This window comes from Orycteropus afer, unplaced genomic scaffold (assembly GCF_000298275.1).
Source record: "Orycteropus afer afer isolate SDZICR_OR568_19922 unplaced genomic scaffold, OryAfe1.0 scaffold00115, whole genome shotgun sequence".
Lineage (NCBI taxonomy): Eukaryota > Metazoa > Chordata > Mammalia > Tubulidentata > Orycteropodidae > Orycteropus > Orycteropus afer.
Window position 1 is genome coordinate 2946343 of NW_006921702.1, and position 22738 is coordinate 2969080.

General features: G+C 37.8%; 2 protein-coding genes across 2 annotated transcripts in view; both read left to right on the forward strand.

Annotated features, from left to right (window-relative positions):
* The window catches only part of VWC2 (von Willebrand factor C domain containing 2), a 421720-nt gene that overhangs the window by 190976 nt on the left and 208006 nt on the right, over positions 1 to 22738 (forward strand). The gene's annotated exons all lie outside the window — the stretch shown is intronic.
* On the forward strand, positions 4904 to 5493 carry LOC103199614 (MICOS complex subunit MIC26-like). Its single transcript, XM_042781405.1, is given in 2 exon segments — positions 4904 to 5009; positions 5012 to 5493. Coding segments are annotated over 2 exon segments (588 nt in total).

The following is a 22738-nucleotide window of genomic DNA, read 5'->3' on the forward strand; positions in this document are numbered from 1 at the left end:
GTGAATTAAACCAACATTGATCAACAAATTAATAAAGGAAGGCCACAATGTCTTAGAGACCACAGAAAATTTCAAAACATACAGGACAAGATAACTCAAACAAGTGATGAAAATAGAGTGCCTGATAATGTTCTAGAGGAAGAAATGCTAGTGGAACTACCTGACAAGGAACTCAAAAGATATATACTTTATCTACTTCTGTAGTGATACCACCTCAGAAACCCAAGGAAGGGTCACTGTGAGTCAGATCTGACTCAAAGGCAGTGCATTGTGCATTCAAGAGATTAGGAAAGAAATCAAAGAAAATGTCTAGGAAATCATACTCAAAATCAAGGAAAACAGAGACAAAACTCTAGAAGAACTCAGGAAAACAATACAAGAACAAATTGGCAACCTAAATGGAAAATTAGAAATGGAGCAAAAACAGCAAACAGAAATCCAGAAAATGAATAATAAAACTTCAGAAATAGATAACATATTGGAAGGGTAAAGGAGTAAAATTGAATCAATGGAAGGCACAATTAGCAAAATTGAAGACAAATCTCTTAACTATAATGTGTTAGAGGAAAAATCAGAAAAAAATGGGGAAAAGAAGGAGGAGAAGGAGAAGAAGGAGAAGGAGAAGGAGAAGAAAGCCTAAGAATTATATGGAACACTATTAAGAGGAATAACTTACAGTGTGATAAGAATTCCAGAACAGGAAGAGATCAAAGAAAAAACAGAAAATTGTTAAAGATTTATTAGAAGAAAACTTCCCTAATATCATGAAAAACAAGAAGATATGCATTCAAGAAGCTCAATGATGAAGCTCCAAATAGGATAAACTCCAAATAAAAATCACCAAGTCATATCTTTATCAGTCTTTCCAAAACCAAAACCAAAGAAATGGTCCTGAAAACAGCTCAGAAAAAAATAAAAAGTCACCTATATGAAAAAAAAGAAAAACAGAAAGACTGAATTCTGATTTCTCAGCAGAAACCATGAAGATAAGAAGCCAATGGGATAGCATATATAAATGCCTGAAAGGAAAATAACTGCCAACAAATAATTTTATATCCAGTAACTTTATCCCTCAGATATGGTAGAAAAATTAGGATATTTCCAGATAAACAGAAATTAAAGCGATTTTTAAAAACCAAACAAACCTAACAGAAAATGCTAATGGGATCCTTTGAACACAGAAGCAACAACAGCACACAATTATCTGAGACTAAAACACATGACCACCTCACCCAGAAATTAACCCAGGTATAAAAACCAAACCCACTACCATCAAGTAGATTCTGACATATAGTGACCCCCATTAGATTTTCAAAGCAGTAAATCTTTACAGAAGTAGATTTCCCATCTTCTTTCCATGGAGTGGCTAGTAGGTTTGAATTGGTTAGTAGTCAAATGCCTTAGCCACTGTGCCAACCCAAATATAAACTAGAAAATAACCAAACTCACTACCGTCAAGTTACTTTAGACTCAGAGTGACCCTCCTTGGGTATTCATGGTGGTATCCCTAAAGAAGTAGAGTTCCCAGTCTTCCTTCAAAGGAGTGTCTGGTGGGTTTGAACAGCCAGCCTTCTGGTTATCAGTCAAATGCCTTAGGCACTATGCCATCAGAGTTCCCTGATACAGATGTATCAAAAATAAGTAAACCTCCAAAACTGAAAATGGGGAAACATAGATATTAATTTGCATACGATGACAACTAAAAAGCAAAAAGAGGGAAGAATGATGTAGTTACAGAAACTCCAAATGGAGAGGAAGTCAAGATGATATCAAGATAAATTAGATTGTTTTAAACTTGGAAGATAATAATAAATTAAATGGTAACCTTCAGGAAAATTAATAAACCTTGACACACAAAAAAAGAAGTAAATCATAAAGACTCAATAAACCCTAAAACATTAGCAATGAAGGAAATGATAAGAAATCTGCAAACAAAATGAACTCACAGAAAAATATACATCACAAAGGCACCATTAGCACTACACACACCCACACACACACACACAGAAAAATGACAGGAATGAATTCATACCTATCAATAATTACACTGAATGTGAATGCATCAAATGCACCACTCAAGAGAGTAGCAGAATGGATAAGAAAACCCATGAATTATGCTGTCTAAAAGAGACTTCAGACACAAAGACAAAAGTAAGCTAAAAATCAAAAGGTAGAACAACATATATGAAGCAAATGGCAACCAAAAAAGATGAGTGGCAATATTAATTCTGATAAATAGACTTTAAGACAAAAACAAGCAAAAGACATAAAGGAAAGAGAGCAGAGACAAAGAAATTACAATAATTAAAGGGTCAATCCAACAAGAGGATATAACCATAATAAATATCTATGCACCCAATGAAAGAGCCCTCAGATACATAAGACAAACTTTAAAAAAATTGAAAAAAGAAATAGACAACTCCACAACAACAGCAGGTTCCTTTAATAAACCACTTTTATTGAAGGATAGAACTAGAAAGAAACTCAACAAAGATACAGAAGATGTAAACAACACAATCAACCATCTAGATCTCATAGACATTACAGGAAACTCCACCCAACAATGACACAATATACATTCTTTTCCAGTGCACATGGAACATTCTCCAGAATAGAAAAATATATGTAACATAGAAACCATCAGCAGCATACACACACACAAACATATACACAACAGACACACACAGCACACAAGACACAAAACACACAGCCACAAAACAAGTCTCAATAAATTTAAAAACATCAAAATACTACGAAGCTTCTTCTCAGAGCACAATGCTATAAAATTAGAAACCAACAATAGGAAAAAAAAATATATATATATATATATATATATATATATATATATATATATATATATATGGCATAGTGCCTAAGGCACTTGGCTGCTAACCAGAAGGCTGGCGGTTCAAACCCACCAGCCACTCCTCGGAAGGACGGTTGGACAATCCTACTCCCGTAGTGATACTGCCTCAGAAACCCAAGGAGGGGTTGCTATGAGTCAGGGCCGACTCAACGGCACACAACAACAACAAACTGAATAACATCCTTGTTAAAAACTACTAAGTAGTAGGAGAAATAAAAAATGAAATAAAAAAATTAATTATCAAACAATGAAAACTAACCATACTGGAATCTTTCAGGCACAGCAAAATAGTGCCCAGAGGACAATTTATAGCAATAAACATACACATCAAAAAAGAAAAAAGAACCCAGATCTACCCAACTTAACCCAACTTCACCAATAATTAGGGAAACAGTTGGGGGGGGGGGGGGGAAAAAATTCTGTAGTCACCAGAAGAAAGAAATAATAAAAAATTTAGCAGAAATAAATGAAACCAAAGCACAATGGAAAGAACCAATAAGAATAGAACTTGGTTCTCTGAAAGAATTAATAAAATTGACAAACCACTGTCAAATTTAATGATTGTGAAAGAAGAAAGGGATTGTGAAAGGGAAAGAAGAAGATACAAATAACAGGAATAAGAAATGAAACAGGCAGTGTTACAATAGAATCAACTGAAACAAAAAGGGTAAGAACAGATTACTATGAAGAACAGTACTCCAACAAATTTGAAAAACTTGAAGAAATGGGAAGATTTCTAGAAACATACTACCTACCCAAACTAATGCAATCTGAGGTAGAAAGTTAGAACAGACCCATAACAAAAGAAGAAGTTAAACAGGGCATTAAAAATAAATAAATAAATAACTCCCAACAACAACAGAAGTCCTGTCCCAGATGTCTTCACTAGAGAATTCAGCCAAACAATTCAAAGAAAAGCTGACACTAATTATACTCAAACTACTCCGAACATAGAAAAGGATGGTATACTCCCAAATTTATTCTAGAAGCAAGCATATCACTGATATACAAAACCAGACAAAGACATAGATACTGAAAAGAAAGTCATAGAACAATATCCCTCATGAGCATAGATACAAACATTCTCAACAAAATCCTAGTCAAAGATTACAACAATATATCAAAAATTAATACATCATGATTGCAATGCACTGAATTAATATGGCCCTCCAAGCCATGGTTTTTGTGACTCGTACCAGCTTACTATGCAAGTGTGATGTGTGTGGAGTCCACCAAAGGGATTGGGTAGCTTGCTAATAATGTAAATAAGGTACACAATAAACTTGGTGAGTGGGACTGTGCAAAATAAGATGAATGGAAACCTAACATGGGAATTGGTCAGTTTTGCCATCTTGCTAGACTTAAATGATCCATCCCAGAGGTAGAAAGGAAAATCTTATTACCATCAAGAAAGAACATCCAGAAGTGGTGTGCATACTTTGGATCCAAGATTCCTGCAGTGGACCTCCTTGATCCAGAAGTTACAGAGACAGCTGTAACACTTTGCAGAGATGGTGAGAAATGGTGGTAGAGAAATGGCAGCAGTAGCAAGACACAAGCATGAGATAGTGGTGGACTTCCCAACCCACAGATTGAGAAAACTGAGTGCCTTTGGGAAGGAAGCTTGCTGGCAGACTAAGGTGCCTCTCTGGGCATCTGTTGGCAAAAGAGCTTTGTAACACTTACCTGAGCAGGGCAGAAGCCAAGGGTCTGCAGGGCCAAGAAACTGTCAGGCCAGAGAGAAGCATACTGTGGCACACCTGAGAAGCTATCCTGATTGAAGAACTATCCTGAGTTGTTTCTGATCCTGAATAGTAACCTATTACTGCCTTAATATACCTTATGATTGTGAGTATTGTTTGAGTTCTCTGTGGCTGTTGCAATGGCTTATCAAACCTAGCAGAGAAGTAGAGTGTCATGAGAGGGATGGTTGGTATCAGAGTTGGTGAAAAGATTTGAGAGTTGTGGCATGTCTTAACTCTGCTTCATAAGAATCATACTTGGGGTGACCCTGCTGGAGCTGCAGCTGCCAGCGACATGTTCAAGGTAATTCAGAGATCCATGGGACCGGTCAGCCTGAGTCTGCTCACCTTCAAAGTCTATGCGTCATCAAAGAAGGACTTACCCAACAAAAATTCCATCAAGTTGAAGAGCTTTCACTCTACTCAGTTCCGGAAGGTCAATCTAAGTATGTGGAAGAGCCAAGGACCCTACTTGAAGAAAACATCTCACAACTCTGGCACTTTTGCGAGCCATATACAACTTGGTATCAGGAAAAGTACTTCTACACTAAGCCCAAGATGCAAAGTATTGCTCAGTGGGGGGTAGAAAACTATGAATATCTCCAAAATGCACCTCCGGGCTTTTTCCCAAGACTTGGTGTTATTGGTTGTGCTGGGCTTGTTGGACTCCTCTTCACTAGAGGTTCAAAAATAAAGAAGTTGGTATATCCACCTGCTTTCATGCTTTTCACTTCTATCTATTATCCACAACAAGCCATCAGCTTTGCCCAGGTCACCGGGGAAATATTTTATGACTGGGGTTTGCGAGGATACATAGTCATAGAAGATTTGTGGAAGAACTTTCAAAAGTCAGGAAATGTGAAGAATCCACCTGGAAATAAGTAGAATGTGCCTTCCTCTGACCATTTTAATCAGTTATAGGTAAACATTGGAAACTCCATACAGTATTTCTACACAAAAATGGTGGAGAAGTCAGTATTGAATGTAGTAAATTGGCTTTCTTCTTCAGGAAAAACTCTACTACACTTTTCTTATCTTGGATGATCTCATATTATAAGTCAGCTGAGCAGAAAGTGTTTCACCTAGAGATAATGTACAAGCCTTAGAACTCCTTGTTCTTGTAATTTATGTACATAATTAAAATTCTAAGGTAAAAGAAAAAAAAAGAATCATACTTGGGCTGTCAATGTTTATGTTGATCCTTCTCCCCCCTTGTGAAGTTAAAGAAGGTCAAATGCCTCTCCTACCATGCCCTTTTCACAAAAACCAAGTGGGACTCATACCAGTTATGCTAAGTTGGTTCAACATTAGAAAAATAATCAATGTAATCCAGCACACAAATAAAACACAGGAAAAGAATCACATGATAATATTAATGGATGCAGAAAAAGTTTCTAAGAAAATCCAATACCCATTCCTGATAAAAACATTCAGCAAAGTATTTATAGAAGGGAAATTCCTCAACATAATTAAGGTAATATACACAAAGGCAATGGCCAGTATTACTCTTAATGGAGAGAGACATTCCCGTTGTGAACAGGAACCAGACAAGGATGCCCTCCTATTCAAGATTGTACTGGAAGTTCTAGCCAAAGCAATAAGGCAAGAAGGAGAAATAAAGGGCATCCAAATTGGCAAAGAAGTAGTAAAGCTATCTCTACTGGCAGATGAGATGATCTTTATTGTTATTAGGTGCTGTTGAGTCAGTTTCAACTCATACTGACCTTATGTACAATAGAACAAAACACTGTCCAGCCCTAAGCTATCCTCCCAATTGTTGCTATGCTTGAGCCCATTGTTGTAGCCACCGTGTCAATCCATCTCATTAAGGGTCTTCCTCTTTTCTCCTCATGCTCTCTACTTTACAAAGCATGATATCTCTCTCCAGGGACTGGTCCCTCTTGAAAATATAACCAAAGTATAAGAGGTGAAATTCCAGAGACCCAAGAAATCTACTGGACCTACTAGAAGGATTCAGCATAGTGTCAGGGTACAAGATAAACATATGAAAATCAGATTCATCTACATTAAGGAAGAGAATTCTGAAAAGGAAATCAGGAAAACAATACCATTTACCATTGTTGTTGTGGTTATGTGCCGTTGAGTCAGACCCAATCCATAGCGACCTCTCCTTGGGTTTCTGGTTAGCAGTCAAGTGCCTTAGGCACTGTGCTACCATTTACCATAGCCACCTAAAAGATGAAGCAATTAAGAATAAATTAAATCAGAGACACAAAGGGCCTATATAAAGAAAACCACAAAATGCTACTACAAGAAATCTACATAAATCAAACATCATGCTGATAGATAGGAAGACTTAATATTGTGAAAATTTCAATACTACCCAAAGAGATCTGCAGATGTATTGCAATCCTGATACAGATTCCATCATGATTCTTAAAGAGATGGAAAAACTTTTCACCAACTTTATATGGAAAGGAAAGAAACATTAGGTAAGCACATCACTACTAAAGAACACCAAAGGAGGAGGCCTCAACCTCTGCAATCTCAAAACCAACTATACAGCCACAGTAGTCAAAACAGCCTGGTTTGACAGACACGTAGACCAATAGAACAGAATTGAGAACCCAGAAGTAAATCCATCAACCACTTGATAACTGATCTTTGGCAAAGGACCAAAACCAATTAAATGGGAAAAAGATAGTCTCTTTAACAAATTCTGCTCGAAAACTGGATATTCATTTGCAGAAAAATGCAACAGGATCTGTATCTCCCACAATATACAAAAACTAACTCAAGATGGATCAATGACATAAATGTGAAACCTAAAACCAGAAAGATCATCAAAGAAAAGACAGGGGCACATTTAGGCATAACGTAATATAGCATGGTATGAATATGCTATTAAACATAACTAAAAATGTACAAATAGAAGAAGACAAAGTAGAACTGGGACTTCCTGAAAATTAAACATTTATGCACATCAAAAGACTTCACCAAAAGATTAAAAGGAGAACCTATATACTTGGAAAACCTTTTAGCAATGATACATCAGATATATCAGACAAGGGACTAATCTCTAAAATTTACAGAAGTTTTAACAGCTCAACCAGAAAAACACAAAAAATCCAGTTTAAAAAATATGACAGAGGATACGAGTAGACACATCACCAAAGAAGACAGTCAGAGAGCCAAAAAAAAAAGAAAGAAAGAAAGAAAAAGAATAAATGCTCGTGATCATCAGTCTTTGTTATTTTTTTTTGTTATTGTTATGTGCCGTCAAGTTGGACCTGACTCAGAGCAACCCCTCCTTGGGTTTCTGAGGCATTATCAGTAGGGAAGTAGATTGCTCAACCTTCCTTCTGATGAGTGGTTGGTGGGTTTGAACTACCAGCCTATTTAGCAGTCAAGTGCCTTAGGCACTATGCTACCAGAACTCCTAGAGAGATGCAAATCAAAATAGCAATGAGTATCATCTCACTTCAGCATCGAAGTAGAAAAAAAAAAAAAAATAGAAAGGAATAAATGCTGGCAAGAGTTTGGAGGGACTGCAATACTGCTAGTGGAACTGTATAATGATATTTTGTTGTTGTTGTTATGTGCCGTCGAGTCAAACCCGACTCATAGCGACCCCTCCTTGGGTTTCCGAGGCAGTATCACTACGGAAATAGGATTGCCCAACCTTCCTTCTGAGGAGTGGCTGGTGGGTTTGAACCGCCAGCCATCTGGTTAGCAGGCAAGTGTCTTAGCCACTATGCTACCAGAGCTCCCGTATAATGATATAACCAGTGTGAAAAATGGTATGGCATTTCCTTAAAACATTGGAAATAGAAATACCATATGATCCAGCAATCCCGCTACTTGGTACATATGCTATAGAAATAATAACCAGGATATAAACAGATATATGCATACTCATGTTCATAGCACAATTCTTCACAATAGCAAAAAGATGGAAACAACTTAAGTGTCCATCAATGGATTAATGGATAAACAAACTATGGTACATACAGACAATGGAATACTATGTAATGTAAGAGTAATGATGAACCTGTGAAACACTTCATAACTTGCATGAACCTAGAGGACATTATGCTGAGTGAAATTAGTCAATCACAAAAAAACAAATACTGTATGAGACTATTACTATAAAAAGTCAAGAAAAGTCTTATTCATAGGATAAAACATTCTTTGAAGATTACTAGGAGTGAAAGGGGAAGGGAGAGTCAATCGGTAACTGGAGGGTAGGTATATATTAACTTGGGTGAGGGGGAAGGCAATACACAATAAGGAGAAGGTCACCACAAAATCATCAAGGCAAAGGAAGACACTGGATGGAATCTAAGGGTTAAAGGTAAATGCTATTATATAACCAATCCTACAATAATAGTAATTACAGTAATCTATGAGTGGGTGGATATATAGATAGACATACAAGATGAACAGGATTGGAAAGATGCATGGGTCTATACCCAAAAATATATATAAGTTGGACAGAGGATATTTCTTTCTTTGTGTATTTATATGTGCTGCAAAGATATATATATGAATATAGTACATAATAAAAGGGGAGAAGTTATGTGCCAAAAGTCTTAGCCAAAAGTCAAACACCTCCAGGGAAGGAGTCTCTGGGTCTCAAGGCCCAGGACCATAGTGTTAGTGGACACTAAGTTCAACTGACATCATATAGTCCACAAAAACAATGTTCTACATTGTGGTCTCTCCCTGTCTGGAGCAAAGAAGAGTGAAGATAATCAAGGACTCATGGAAAAAGAATTAGTCCAAAGTACTAATGGACCACATGAACCCCAGCCTTCATGACTGTGAGAGCAGAAGTAGATAGTGCCTGGCTACCACTGATGACCACTCTGAGAGATCACAGTAGGAGTTCTTATATAGAGTGGGAGAAAAACAAATTGTGAAACAAAACTCAAAATCATAAAAAAGGCCATGCTTACTGGTCTGATAGAGACTGATGGAATCCCTGAATCTATAGCCCTTAGACATCCTTCAGGCCTAGAATTGAACTAAACCCTATGGTTCAACTTTCTGTCCAATAATAGATTCCAGGGAGGTACACATTCCTTTGAACAACCAACCATGTGAAATCAAAAGGGCAGAATTTTTCCCGGGATAAAGATGAGAAGGAATCAGGAAGGACAAATGGAAATGGTAAACTCAAGGAGAAAGTGAGAAGAGTGCTGTAACATTGTGGGGATTGCTGTCAATGTTATGAATCCAAATGTATATGAACTGTTGAAAAGAAAATCATTTTGCAATATAAATTTGGGTGCAAATTACAATAAAAAATAATTGAAACTACCTTAAAATGAAAGTTTATTAAAAAAAAAAAAGGAAAAAAAGTGATTAAGCCTGTACCTTGTCAAAGGCAGAAAACTTAATGGGATTTGGAAAAAAAAGTCAGTCCCTTGGAGTTGAAGGAGTAATAGTGTAATGTTTCTCTCTGGGAAGTGGATTTTGGGGTATCTTTTGCCCTATACCAGTTGGGCCCACAGTGCTGACCAGAAATCCCAGGTAGATGTTTATTTCCTCCTTCCTGTCATGAAGAAAGTTTAATCTGAGAACTACTCTGTTCTTTCATTAGTAAGAAAGTAAACCTAGGAAGCACTAAGATGGCTTTGTTGTTGTTGTTACCCCAACTCATAATGACCCCTCCTTGGGTTTCTAAGGCAGTATCACTATGGAAGTAGATTGCCCAACCTTCCTTCCGAGGAGTGGCTGGTGGGTTTAAACCTCCAGCCTTCTGGTTAGCAGTCAAGTGCCTTAGGCACTATGCTACCAGAGCTCCTAAGATGGCTTTAGTTGAACAAATGTTTCTTTGTGCAGTAAACATAAACTATTAGAATGAGTATCATGTTCTAGAGATGTGGAGAACATAGAGTGAAGGAAACCTACACCAAACTGATTCTGTTGTTGTTGTTGTTGTTATGTGCCGTCGAGTCGGCCCCGACTCATAGCGACCCCTCCTTGGGTTTCCAAGGCAGTATCACTACGGAAGTAGGATTGCCCAACCTTCCTTCCAAGGGAAACTGATTCTAGAAAATTCTAAAAGCCATATGGAGCTTATACCAGCTGTATGAAGGTTAAAATTATCCTGTAATATTTGATTTATGGAAGTCTATCATATCCCCTACAAGGAGCTCTAGTAGTGCTATGGTTAAAGCATTTGGATGCTAAGCAAAAAGACAGAGGTTTGAACTCACCAGCCACTTTGTGGGAGAAAGATGAGGGAGTCTGTTTCTGTAAAGATTTACAGCCTTGGAAACACTGTGGGTCAGTTCTACTGTCTCAACGAGTTGCTATGAGTCAGAATCGATTTGATAGCAGTGGGTATCATATCCCATCAGTGCCTGCTAGAACCATATAGTTGGTGAACAGAATGTACTGGATATTGTTTAGAAGCCTCCACCTTCATGAAGAGCCATCCAGTAAAAACTCAGAGTAATATAATAGTGATTAGTGATGAGAATATAGAATGTGGACCTTTAAGCACACGTCATTGAGTTAGATCCCTATTGGACTCTCCTTTGATTCTATTTTGAGGCAAGAAAGGATATTGGATTTTTTTTTTCTTCCTGAATCACTAAAAAATTGCTTCCATGCAGCTTCCAGAGGTTGTGCATAATGAGCTGCTTATTCTCTGTGCATGGAAGGGAAGCTGTCTGTTATGGCCTGGGGGCAGAAAGTGGCCCATGTACTCTGAGGTTAAGTAGCCAAGGCAAGGAGAGGTGCCCTGGCACTACTGCTGACCAATATGAATACATTTGACATTTGTGGCCATGTAATGATCAGATTTGCTGAAAGAGCCTAAAATGTTAAATATTCCACTCTTTTTGAGCAAGAAAATCAGGCAAATGCAGCAAGCAGAAACATCAGCTCAAAGTACTGTAAGCATGCTGAAATAAAATATTACAGAAGGGAAAAATGAAATTAGATGTCTTTGTGGAATTTAAGTTAAAAACAAAATGGATTCAGAGATTCTCTGTGGATATAAAATTATTTAAATGCAAGTAAACAAGTTTCATTTCTGTGGAAATGCTCAGAGACTCTGATATGGCAATGCATATTGTAAATCTCCAAGTAGCGGTAGAGTAAATTTCCCAAAATAATTTGGACATGGAGCTTTTCCTCACAGAAAATCTTAAAGAATTACTGTTCTATGGGGCATACCTGGGGAAGCATTAAAGTAGAGATTTACTTAGTCAGGCTTGCTTTTTTCTAATCCTGTATCTTAATCTGTATCCTTGTTCACATGTGCTTTATAATGCATAGTGTAATGTACAGAATGAAATTTTTCATTGAGCTTCATTTTTGTGGGAAATTTGTGTTCATCTTGCTAAGTTTCTGAGTGAAGATAAACTCAGTCTTTAGAGCCTATGTTCTTATTAAGAGATCACTTCTTCATTAGTGGTCACCAAAAGAATTTTTCCCATTATGGTCAATAGAAAACAAGCAACTCTTATGAGGCAAAAGTTTTAAATTCAGCTCTTTTAAGTGATGCTATATGCATTATATAATATTCAATAAATACATGATAGATTCCAGTGCATATGTATTGATGAATAAATGGCAACTACAAGATAGTGCACATGAAAAGGTTAACATTTAGGACAAAAAAATACATATATCTAAAAATATATTATCCATTTATTTAAACTTACCAAGAATTAAATTAAAAAAAAAAAAGCCATGAGTCATTTTATTTTATTTTTAAACAGATGCACGTTAGAAATGATGGCTTGTTAGATTGTTGTTGTTGTTGTTAGGTGCCGTCCAGTTGGCTCTGACTCATAGCAACCCTATGTACAACAGAACAAAACACAGACTGGTCCTGCCAGCCTCACAATCCTAGCTATACCTGAGGCCATTGTGCAAATCCATCTTGTTGAGGGCCTTCCCCTTTTTTGCTGACACTCTACTTCACCAAGCATGATAATCCTTCTCCAGGGAATGGTCCCTTGTGACAACATGACCAAAGTAGGTGAGATGAAGTCTGGCCATTCTCACTTCTAAGGAGCAGTACAGCTGCACTTCTTCCAGGACAGATTTGTTTCTTTTTCTGGCACTCCAAGGTATTTTCAGCATTCTTTGCCAACACCACAACTAAAAAACATCAATTTTTTCTGTGTTCCTTATTCATTTTCCAGTTTTCACATGCATATGAGGTGATCGAAAATACCAAGGCTTGGGGTAGACACACCTTATTCTTCAAAGAGATGTCTTTGCTCTTCAGCACTTTAAAGAGGTATTTTGAAGCACAGTTTCCCAGTGCAGTATGTCTTCTGATTTCTTGACTGCTTCTTCCACTGGTGTTGATTATGGAATCAAGTAATATGAAATATTTGACAACTTCTATCTTTTCTGCATTTATTGTGATGCTACTTATTGATCAAATTGAGAGGATTTTTGCTTTCTTTAGGTTGAGGTGTAATCCATACTGCAGACTGTAGTATTTAATCTTCATCAGTAAGTGGTTCTTCATCTTCACTTTCAGCAAGTAAATTTGTGTCATCTGCATATCACAGGTTGTTAATACCTCTTCCTCCAATCCTGATGCTGCATTCTTCTTCATATAGTCCAGCTTCTTGGATTATTTGATCAGCATACAGACTGAATAAGTATGGGGAAAGGATACAACCCTGAAGAACAACCTTTCTGATCTTAAACCATGCAGTGTCCCCTTGTTCTGTTTGAATGACAACCTCCTTGTCTGCATGCAGGTTCTTCATGAGCACAAATAAGTGTACAGAATTCCCATTCTTCTCAATGTTATTCATAATTTCTTAAGATCCCACAGAATTGAATGCTTTTGCATAGTTAATAAGACACAAGTAAATATCTTTTTAGTATTCTTTGCTTTCAGCCAAGATCCATCTGACATCAGAAATGATATCCCTCATTCCAAGTCCTCTTCTGAAATCAGGTTGCATTTCTGGAAGTTCCTTGTCAATACACTGCTGCAATAGTTTTGAATTATCCTCAGCTTGATTTTACTTGCATGTGGTATTAATAATATTATTTGATAATTTCTACATTCTGTGGGATCTTTCTTTGCAATGGGTACAGATATGGATTTCTTCCAGTCAGTTGACCAGGTAGCTGTTTTACAGATCTCTTGGCATTGAAAAGTAAGTGCCTCCAGTGTGGCATCCATTTGTTGAAAACATCTGAGTGAGCATTCTGTCAAATCCTGGAACCTTGTTTTTTGCAAATTCTTTCATTGCAACTTCTACTTCTTCCTTCAATACAATTGGTTCTTGATCATATGCCACCTCCTGAAATGGATGAACATCAACCAGTTCTTTACGGAACAGTGACTCTGTGTATTCGTTCTGTGGTGGTTAACTTTGTATGTCAACATGGCTGGGCCTGATTGAGTGGTTGGGCAATTGAATGTAGTTTATTCTCTATGGTGAAGTTGGTAATTAACTCCATGGTGGAATCTAGTGGAGTGGCTGAGTAGCTTTGGGTATGTGGTCTGCTTTCCATATTATAAGAAACACATTTGGGAATGTTCTCTAGCTTATGGCATGCCTGAACCCTGTATGTAGCCATGTCATTTTTCAGCAACCTGCCATGCTCTGCTGACCTTGGGAATTTCAATGGATTGAATTAATGGCCTGCTGTGTGGTTTGGTAACATTGAGACTGCACCTTTTTACTTGTTAACGTTGGGCTTGTCAGTCTCAGTAGCTAGCAGCTGTCTGAGTGAAGAAAAGCCTCTAGCTCCAATGGGCTGGGAGCAGAAGCAGAGCTGAAGCCAAAGGCTGAGTGGCTTTCACCTCGCCCCTAGAGCCTGGAACTTTGAACTCAGATTTAAAGCCTCCAAACTGTAAGAGAATAAACACCTGTTTGTTCAAGCCATCCCATTGGTGGTATATTCTTGTCAGAGTGGCACTAGGTCACCAGAACACCTTCCACCTTCTTTTGATGTTTCTGCATCATTCAATATTTTTTCCATAGAATTTTTCAATATTGTGACTAGAGGCTTGAATTTTCTCTTCAGTTCTTTCAGCTTGAGAAATGCCAAGTGTGTTCTTCCCTTTTGGTTTTCTAATTCCAGGTCTTTGCATATTATAGTAATTGTCTATGTCTTCTCAAGCTGCTCTTTGAAATCTTCTGTTCAGCTTTTTTTTATTTAGTCATTTCTTCCATTTGCTTTAGCTGTTCTCTATTCAAGAACAAGTTTCAGAGTGTCTTCTGACATCCATTTTGGTCTTTTCTTCCTTTCCTGTCTTTTTAATGGCTCTTTGCTTTCTTCATGGATAATATTCTTGATGGCATCCCATAGTTCCTCTGGTTTTCAGTCATTTGTGTTCAATGTATCAAATCTATTCTTCAGAATTTCTATAAATTCAGGTGGAATATAAGCAAGGTCATATTTTGGCCCTTGTGGACTTGTTTTAATTGTCTTCAGCATCAACTTGAACTTGCATATGAGCAGTTGATAGTCTACTCCACAGTCAGCTCCTGACCTTGTTTGGGCTGAAAATTTGAGATTCTCCATTGCCTCTTTCCACAGATGTAGTTGATCTGGTTCCTGCATATTTCATCTGGTGAAATACATGTGTATAGATGCTGTTTATGTTGTTGAAAAGGATATTTGCAATGAATAAGTCATTGGTCTTGCAAAATTCTGTCATGTGTTCTCCAGCGTTATTTCTGTCACCAAGGCCATATTTTCCACCTACTGGTGATTCTTCTTTGTCTCCAACTTTTGCATTCCAATCACCAGTGATAATCAACACATCTTGCCTGCATGTTTGGTCAATTTCCTTATCTGTTGCTTTGGTGTTTTGTGTGTAAATTTGAAAAATAGTGGTATTACCAGTATTCCTTATAGGTGTGTGGATATTATCCTATCACTGACAGCATTGTACTTCAGGACTGATCTTGAACCGTTCTTTGTGATGATGAATGCCACACCATTTCTCTTCAATTTGTCATTCCCGGCATAGTAGATCATATGGTTGTCTGATTCAAAATGGCCAAAACCAGTCTATTTCAGCTCACTAATGCCTAGGATATTGATCTTTATGCATTCCATTTCGTTTTTGAGAACTTCCAATTTTCTTAAATTCATACTTCATATACTCCATGTTCCAACTATTAATAGATGTTTGTAGCTGTTTCCTCTCATTTTGAGTCATGCCACATCAGCAAATGGAAGTCCCCAAAACTTTACTCCGTCCATATCATTAATGTTGACTCTACTTTGAGGAGTCAGCTCTTTCCCCATTCTTATTTTGAGTGCCTTCTGACCTGAGGGGCTCATCTTCTGGCACTATACCAGACAATATTTCAAGGGTATTCATCAACTTTTCTAGTAAGATATCAGTGTTTTGCTGATATTCATAGGTTTTCATTGGCTAGTTCTTTGAGAAGTAGATGGGCCCTTCCTTCTTCCAAGTCTGTCTTAGTCTGGAAGCCCTGCTGAAACCTGTCCACCATGGACGAGTCTGCTGGTATTTTAAATACTGGTGGCATAGCCTCCAGCCTCATAACAACACACAACCCACCGCAGTAAAACAAACTGACAGATGAGTGGTTGTATCATGGTTTACACAAGGCAATATAAAGAAGAACTAAAGACTTAAGGAAGAAAAAAAAAAAAAAAAGCAGTTAAGATTCTAATATAAGAAGAGCCACCCAGAGAGACTCAATGACATCAAAATGAATCCAGTCTCTTGACTGTAAGATACCTCCAGAAATAGATCACCTATAATCATGTATTAATAAGCTTAAGAAAGGAATAGTGTATGCACCTGCATATTATTCTTATTGTATTGAAAATAAATGAGGGACAATATAATAATTTATGGATGTCCAGTGTTAGTTGTTTCCATGGAGATTTTGAAAGAAAAAGAAATTTCAGTGAATTTGGCTAAGTAGCTTTCATAGTATTCTAACTAGATTGTGGCTTTTTTCACAAAGTGCAGTATAGACCCCATAGAAAAGAATAGTGATTTCCCATCCTTCCCAGCTTGTTGAAAAAATGTATCAGATTAGCATCCATCTCTTCATCCTTTAAAATCCCATGTTTACTGTAAATAACAAGAATCAGCAAACATGGATATTCTAATGTTTATCACATATCATATAGATACAGATTCAAATTCCAGCTTAAATTTCATTCTCTGAATGAAACACCTTTCTTAGTGCTTGATAATTCTAGGCACGTAAAGGCAATAGACTACAGATCAGCAACCAGATCCTGGACTCTGCTTCTGAGAAAGGAGATACAGTTCAATGAGGCTCACCAAAGAGGGTCTGAGTAGGTGCCTCTCCTCATCATTTAGCAGATAAAAGGATTAATCCTTAGTGATGATAGTGGTCAGTTTCCTAGTCAAACCACTGAACCAGAATTTTCTAATTTTACTAAAGGCAGCTACATGAGTTAAAAAAATAAATAAAAGTTACTTTTCAATGAGTGATTTTATTTCAACAAATACAGGAAAAAAAAAAAATTCCATTTGTAGTGCCTGTACTTTATTAGTGAGCTCTGGTGGTGTAGTGCGTAAAGCATTTGACTACTGACCAGAAGACTGGTGGTTCAAACCAACCAGCCACTACTGGGAATGAAGACTGGGCAGTCTACTTTCATAGAGACACTGCTTCAGAAACCCAAGCAGGGGTCACTATGAGTCGGATTGACTCGGTGGCAATCAGAGGTTTTTTTTGTGTGTACTTTATTAGGAATTACAATTTTGTTCTAAAGTGTAAATGGGGGTTGGTGCCTTGAAGTTGAGATTTCTAACTATTAAGATTGATCTCAGTTTTGTGGAAATTCCTCTTGGCTACAAATTATCTATATTTTGTTAACATGTGGCCAATTTCATCTAGATACATTGCCTGTCTGTTGCCACCCAGATAGATTCATTCAAAGTTCTAAATTTCTGATTTTTTTAAATAGTAGTAATATTAAACATCAAGAATATGTTACCTCATTAGTATACTAATCATTATAATCATAATTGCTATTATTAAAGGTACTTGTTGAACTGTTTTAATTTCTGTTGGAATCATAGACTATTAACAGCTATACACTAAAAAAAAAAAAAAAAAAATTGTTATTGAGTCAATTCTGACTCACTGCAATGCTGTAAGACAGAATAGAACTTCCCCATAGGGTTTCCAAGGCTATAAATCTTTATGGAAGCAGACTACCTCATCATTCTCCTGCCCAGGAGCTGGTGAGTTCAAACTGCTGACCTTTTGGTCAGCAGCTTTAACCACTATACTACCACAGCTCCTCTAACAGCTACATAAAAACCAAAAACTAAACACAGCTGTCAAGTTGATTCTGACTCATAGCGACTCCTCCTTGGGTTTCCCAGGCAGTATCTCAATGGAAGTAGTTTGCTCAGTCTTCCTTCCAAGTAGTGGCTGGTGGGTTTGAACCACCAGCCTACAGGTTATCAGTCAAATGCCTTGGGCACTACACCACCAGAGCTCTTATATAGACTCCTAGAAATCATGTAATTTAATCAGCTCCCTGATTAAATTTCCAGCTCCCTGGAAAGGGGAGAGTAATGACCCATTCAAAGTAACAGGACTACCACATGGCAGATCAATTGACTCAGACCCTCAGTGTCTCAAAAGCCAATGTCATTTCTACTATTCCATGTGATTTCTCTATTTCAGCACATAATTGTGCTATTATCTCATTATCTATTAATAAGTAGAAGTGTATATTAATTAATGAGCATCAAGTTAATTAAATAATGCTGTATAACTATTAACTGCAGAAGCATTTATAGGACAATCTTTTGGAAACCTATCTGGAGTTAGCTAACTTCACTGAGGAGGCAAAGTCTTTCATTCTCTGACCGTAAGGCTTAGCCTGGTTTATACAAAACTGTTAATATAAAGAAGTTTAATAATTTGATGAGACCTCTCAAATATAAATACTGCAATGTTTTAAATTGCTTTGAAGGTTGAATGGTTAACATTGATGTCCACAAGGAACTTTTTGAATGAAGTACCATCCAGGTTGATATCTGAATACTCTGTACCAAGAATCCTGACATACCTTTTGAGTGTGAGATTCATGACTGTCCAATCAGACCACTCCACTTAGCAGCCCCCCACATACCTTAGATGAAGCATCACTAATTCTTTATTTTGCTTCTCTTCCCAACAAAAACTACCCTGATCTTCATCCTATATTCCCCACACTGATGGATTTCCATCCATCCAGTTACCATAACCAAACCTGGAAATATTTTCCCTCACATGCACCCCTTATCGCTTTAGTTATAAATCTCGCCTTTTCTACCTCTTCAATATCTTTGATATCACTCCTTCTCCTCCATCAAGCTCTTATTGCTTCAATCTCCAGTCTTCTTTCCTAATTCATTCTCTGAACGACTGACAGATTGATTTTTCTAAGGTGAAAATACTATCACATCGCTGCCCAGCTTAAATCCTCCCGTGATATCCTATAGCACCAAGTGTAACACTCACACTTGCTAGCTTAACTTGCAAGTGGTTCAAGGATCTGACCTCTAACAGACCTCAGTTTTTACAATTTTGTGATGGGCATACTGGGCTCCAGCCCTGTGGAACATTTTTCTTGTCTGCAGAACAGCATAAGGGAGCTCTGGTGGGATAGTGGGTAAGGCATTTGGCTGCTAACCAGGTTATTGGGTCAAACCCATGAGCTGTTCCATGGAAGTAAGATGAGGCAATCTACTTCCATAAATATTTACTGCCTAGGAAATCCAGTGCAATTCACTGTAAGTCAGAATCAACTTAATGGCAGTGAATTTTTTTTATTATTATTGGTTTGCAGAACAGCATACATTCTCCCTCACTATTCTGTCTTGGCACCTGCTCTCCCCTGTGCTTGAAATGTTCTTCTTCACCTTCCTCATTTGGCTGTGATTTTGTCATATAAAGCTCAAGCATTTTCTCTCCGGAAAGCATTATAATCTAAGATAGATGACTCTCTCCTTTTATCCTATCACACTGTATTATTATTATTATTATTATAGTAAAACCTGCAAAAGCCAGAAGTTGTGTACGATAGAAACCTGTCAGAGAAGGAGAACTAAAATATTTTACCCTAAAATTAGTGATAGAAAATATTGCACCTTGTCAAAGGTGGAAAACTTGTCAGACCCTGAAAACAAGAGTCTCATCAAATTCTGGCTCTGACAGGTTTCACTATATTATGATTGCCTGATTTGATTATTTCCTGCACTAAACTGCAAAATACCTATTATGGATCTTTGTCTTCCACAAAGTTATGCTAAAGTCCTAACCCCAGGAATTTATGAATGTGACCTTGTTTGTAAATGGGGTCTTTGAAAATATTATCAGATTAAAATGAGGTCATCCTGTAGTAGTAGTAGGCTAGATTCTGATGTAATCTGAGTGGTGTCCTTAGAAGAGACTCAGAGAGACAGATGGAGAAAGGACATGGCCATGATGTAGATGTAGCTACTACCTAAGGAACATCTGGGACTACCAGAAGAAGCTGAGAGAGACAAGAAAAGATACTTCTCTAGAGATTTTGAAGGAAACATGACCAGCCAACACATGGGTTTGGGCTATTAACCTTTAGTATTGAGACAATACATTTGTATCCTTATAAGCTAGAACTGTGATATTTTGTTCCAGTAGCCCAAGCAAACTAAGACAAATGCATATAGGCTTTTATTAACTTGTCATCCATAGTCCATAGTGCCCAAAATATGAATGACACATAAGTCTCCTTGCTACATATTGTTGACTTAATTCATCATTTTGCATTATAGCATTGTATGCATTTTCCCTTCTCCTATATGGATATGCATTTGAATTTCCCATAGCATCTTTTGACAGTCAAGAAAGCAGGTTTCCTAATCACTCTGACATCTTGGCAGTTTAAACTGGAAGAGGTAAAATATTATGATACAAATATCTGATTGTTTTTCTTTGAAGGAATAATTAGCAGTTTGACAGATTGCGTATGTGAATTATTCAGTGTGAAGCTGTCACTGCCCTACATGCAGAATTTAACTCTAGCTTGCAGTGAGGAGACAGTCTGTGTTACTAATTATGGATGTCTTTGGAAATTCTGGCTTTTTAAAAGAATAAGGTGCCAAGGAGATAGACTTGTTGAAAGATTAGATGAGTTTTTAAGGGTCATTGGTAGGCTATAAGAATCTCCTGTGAGTTGTAAAGTTAAGAAATGAAAAGTGAGGGCATTTTATGACTAATTAGGCTCCAGGAGGTCAATAGTGGTTCAGTGGCAGAATTTTTATCTTCAATGCAGGAGACCCTGGTTCAATTCCAGGTCAGTTCCCCTCCTGCACAGCTGTCCAACTGTCATGGGAGGCTTCTGTTTTCCTATAATTCTGAAAAGACTTGAGAAGAACTTCAAGATCTACTTTTGAAAATCTTGTAGACCATAGTGGTTTGATCCATAACCAATCATGGGGATGGTGCAGGGCCAGGCAGTATTTCCGTCCATTGTGTATGGGGTCACCATGAATCAGGGGCTACTTGATGGCAGCTAAAAAAAGGGGAGCGGATAAATAGATGAAATTGTCATATGTTGATTACGTGATACTTTTATTCTTTATAAACTAATTCTCCCCTAGAGGAGAGAGAAGTAGTTGATAAGGCACTTGACTACTGACCAGAAAGTCAATAGTTCAAACCCACCAGCCACTCTGTATAAGTAAGATGGGGCAATCTACTTTCATAAAGATTTACAGCCTCAGAAACCCAATAGGAGTCTCTAGGAGTCAGAACCAACTCGACGACAGTGAGTTTGCTTTGGTTTTGAGAGAAGAAAGAGAAGTCCCAGCTACATTAGTCAGTCCTATTCAAATATAATTTCTTAGATAAATTGGGTACAGAGAGTATTGGAAATTGAATAGCCAATAACAGCTATAAGTTTGTTTATTCAGCCTATAAGGCTCTAAAAGTGATTGCCATAGCTGGGAACAGAGTTGAGTAAGGGCTCCTCATGGGCCACAGGTGGGCTTGGACCAGCTTTCTGAAATACACTTCCTCTGCAGCCCATTGTCAGAGTGCCTGTACTATTCAAGGAGCAAAGCTAATTTCAGACTTTCTGAAACAGAGCCCCTAGATGGGACAGGCAAGCAGTTAACAAGCTAGTTTCTAACTAAAAGTTGACAGTTTGAGTCCACTGAGAGACACATCAGAATAAAAACATGGTGATCTACTTCTAAAAAAATAAAAATAAAACAGCCATTGAAAACCCTATGGGGCACATTTCTACTCTGACACACATGGGGTCACCATGAGTCAGGGACAACTCAAGGACAGCTGGTGGTTTGATCACAAGGAAGGAAACTGTTTTTAGACTCTCATAAAGTTAAAACTGCCTGAGCCTTGTGTGGATTAATATAATGCAGGTCCTGAAACCAAATATAAACTAAAGAGCCCTGGTGTTCAAGTGATAGTCTCCATAGATTTTCTACTCCCATATTGCATGGCACCTAGATCTGGTTGGCTTCTTCCTTCACCATCCTGATGATGTTAGGCAGTGGAGAAGACTCCTCATTCCTTGTAGATCACTGTTTGTGGGGCAGAATTGACCCTGCTGAAAGCTTTGGATGAGGATTTGATTGATGGAGCCCAAACTAACTGGACAATGAGAGTAAAGCAGAGCCACACCAGTGCCTTTATCTTTGCTTCCTAGGAAGGTTCCAGTTATCTGGCAGCAGCTATTCTCTGTTCCTTATGGGAACTAGCTCATTTCAGATCCTGACCCATGGACTATGGGCTCATTTCCAAGAGTCCAGCCTCAAAAGCTCTTCTTTTTACCAGGTGTATCAGTGTCCTAGGACTGTCATAATGAATGACCACAAAATGAGTAGCTTAAAACTGCAGAAATGCATTGTCTCACAGTTCTGGAAGCCAGAAGTCTGAAATCAAGTTGTCAATACAGCCATGCTCCCTCTGGAGGCTCTAGGGAATATCTTTTGTTCCAGCTTCTGCTGACTCCTGACAATCCTTGGCTTGTGGCAGCATTACTCCAGTCTTTGCCTGCATCTTCACAACCATTTCTCCCCACTGTGTCTGTGTGTCTTCTCCTTTTCTCTCCCATGTAAGGACACTTGACATTAGATTTAAAGTTCATACTGCCTTGGAAACCCAAGGAGGGGTTGCTATGAGTCAGGGCCTACTTA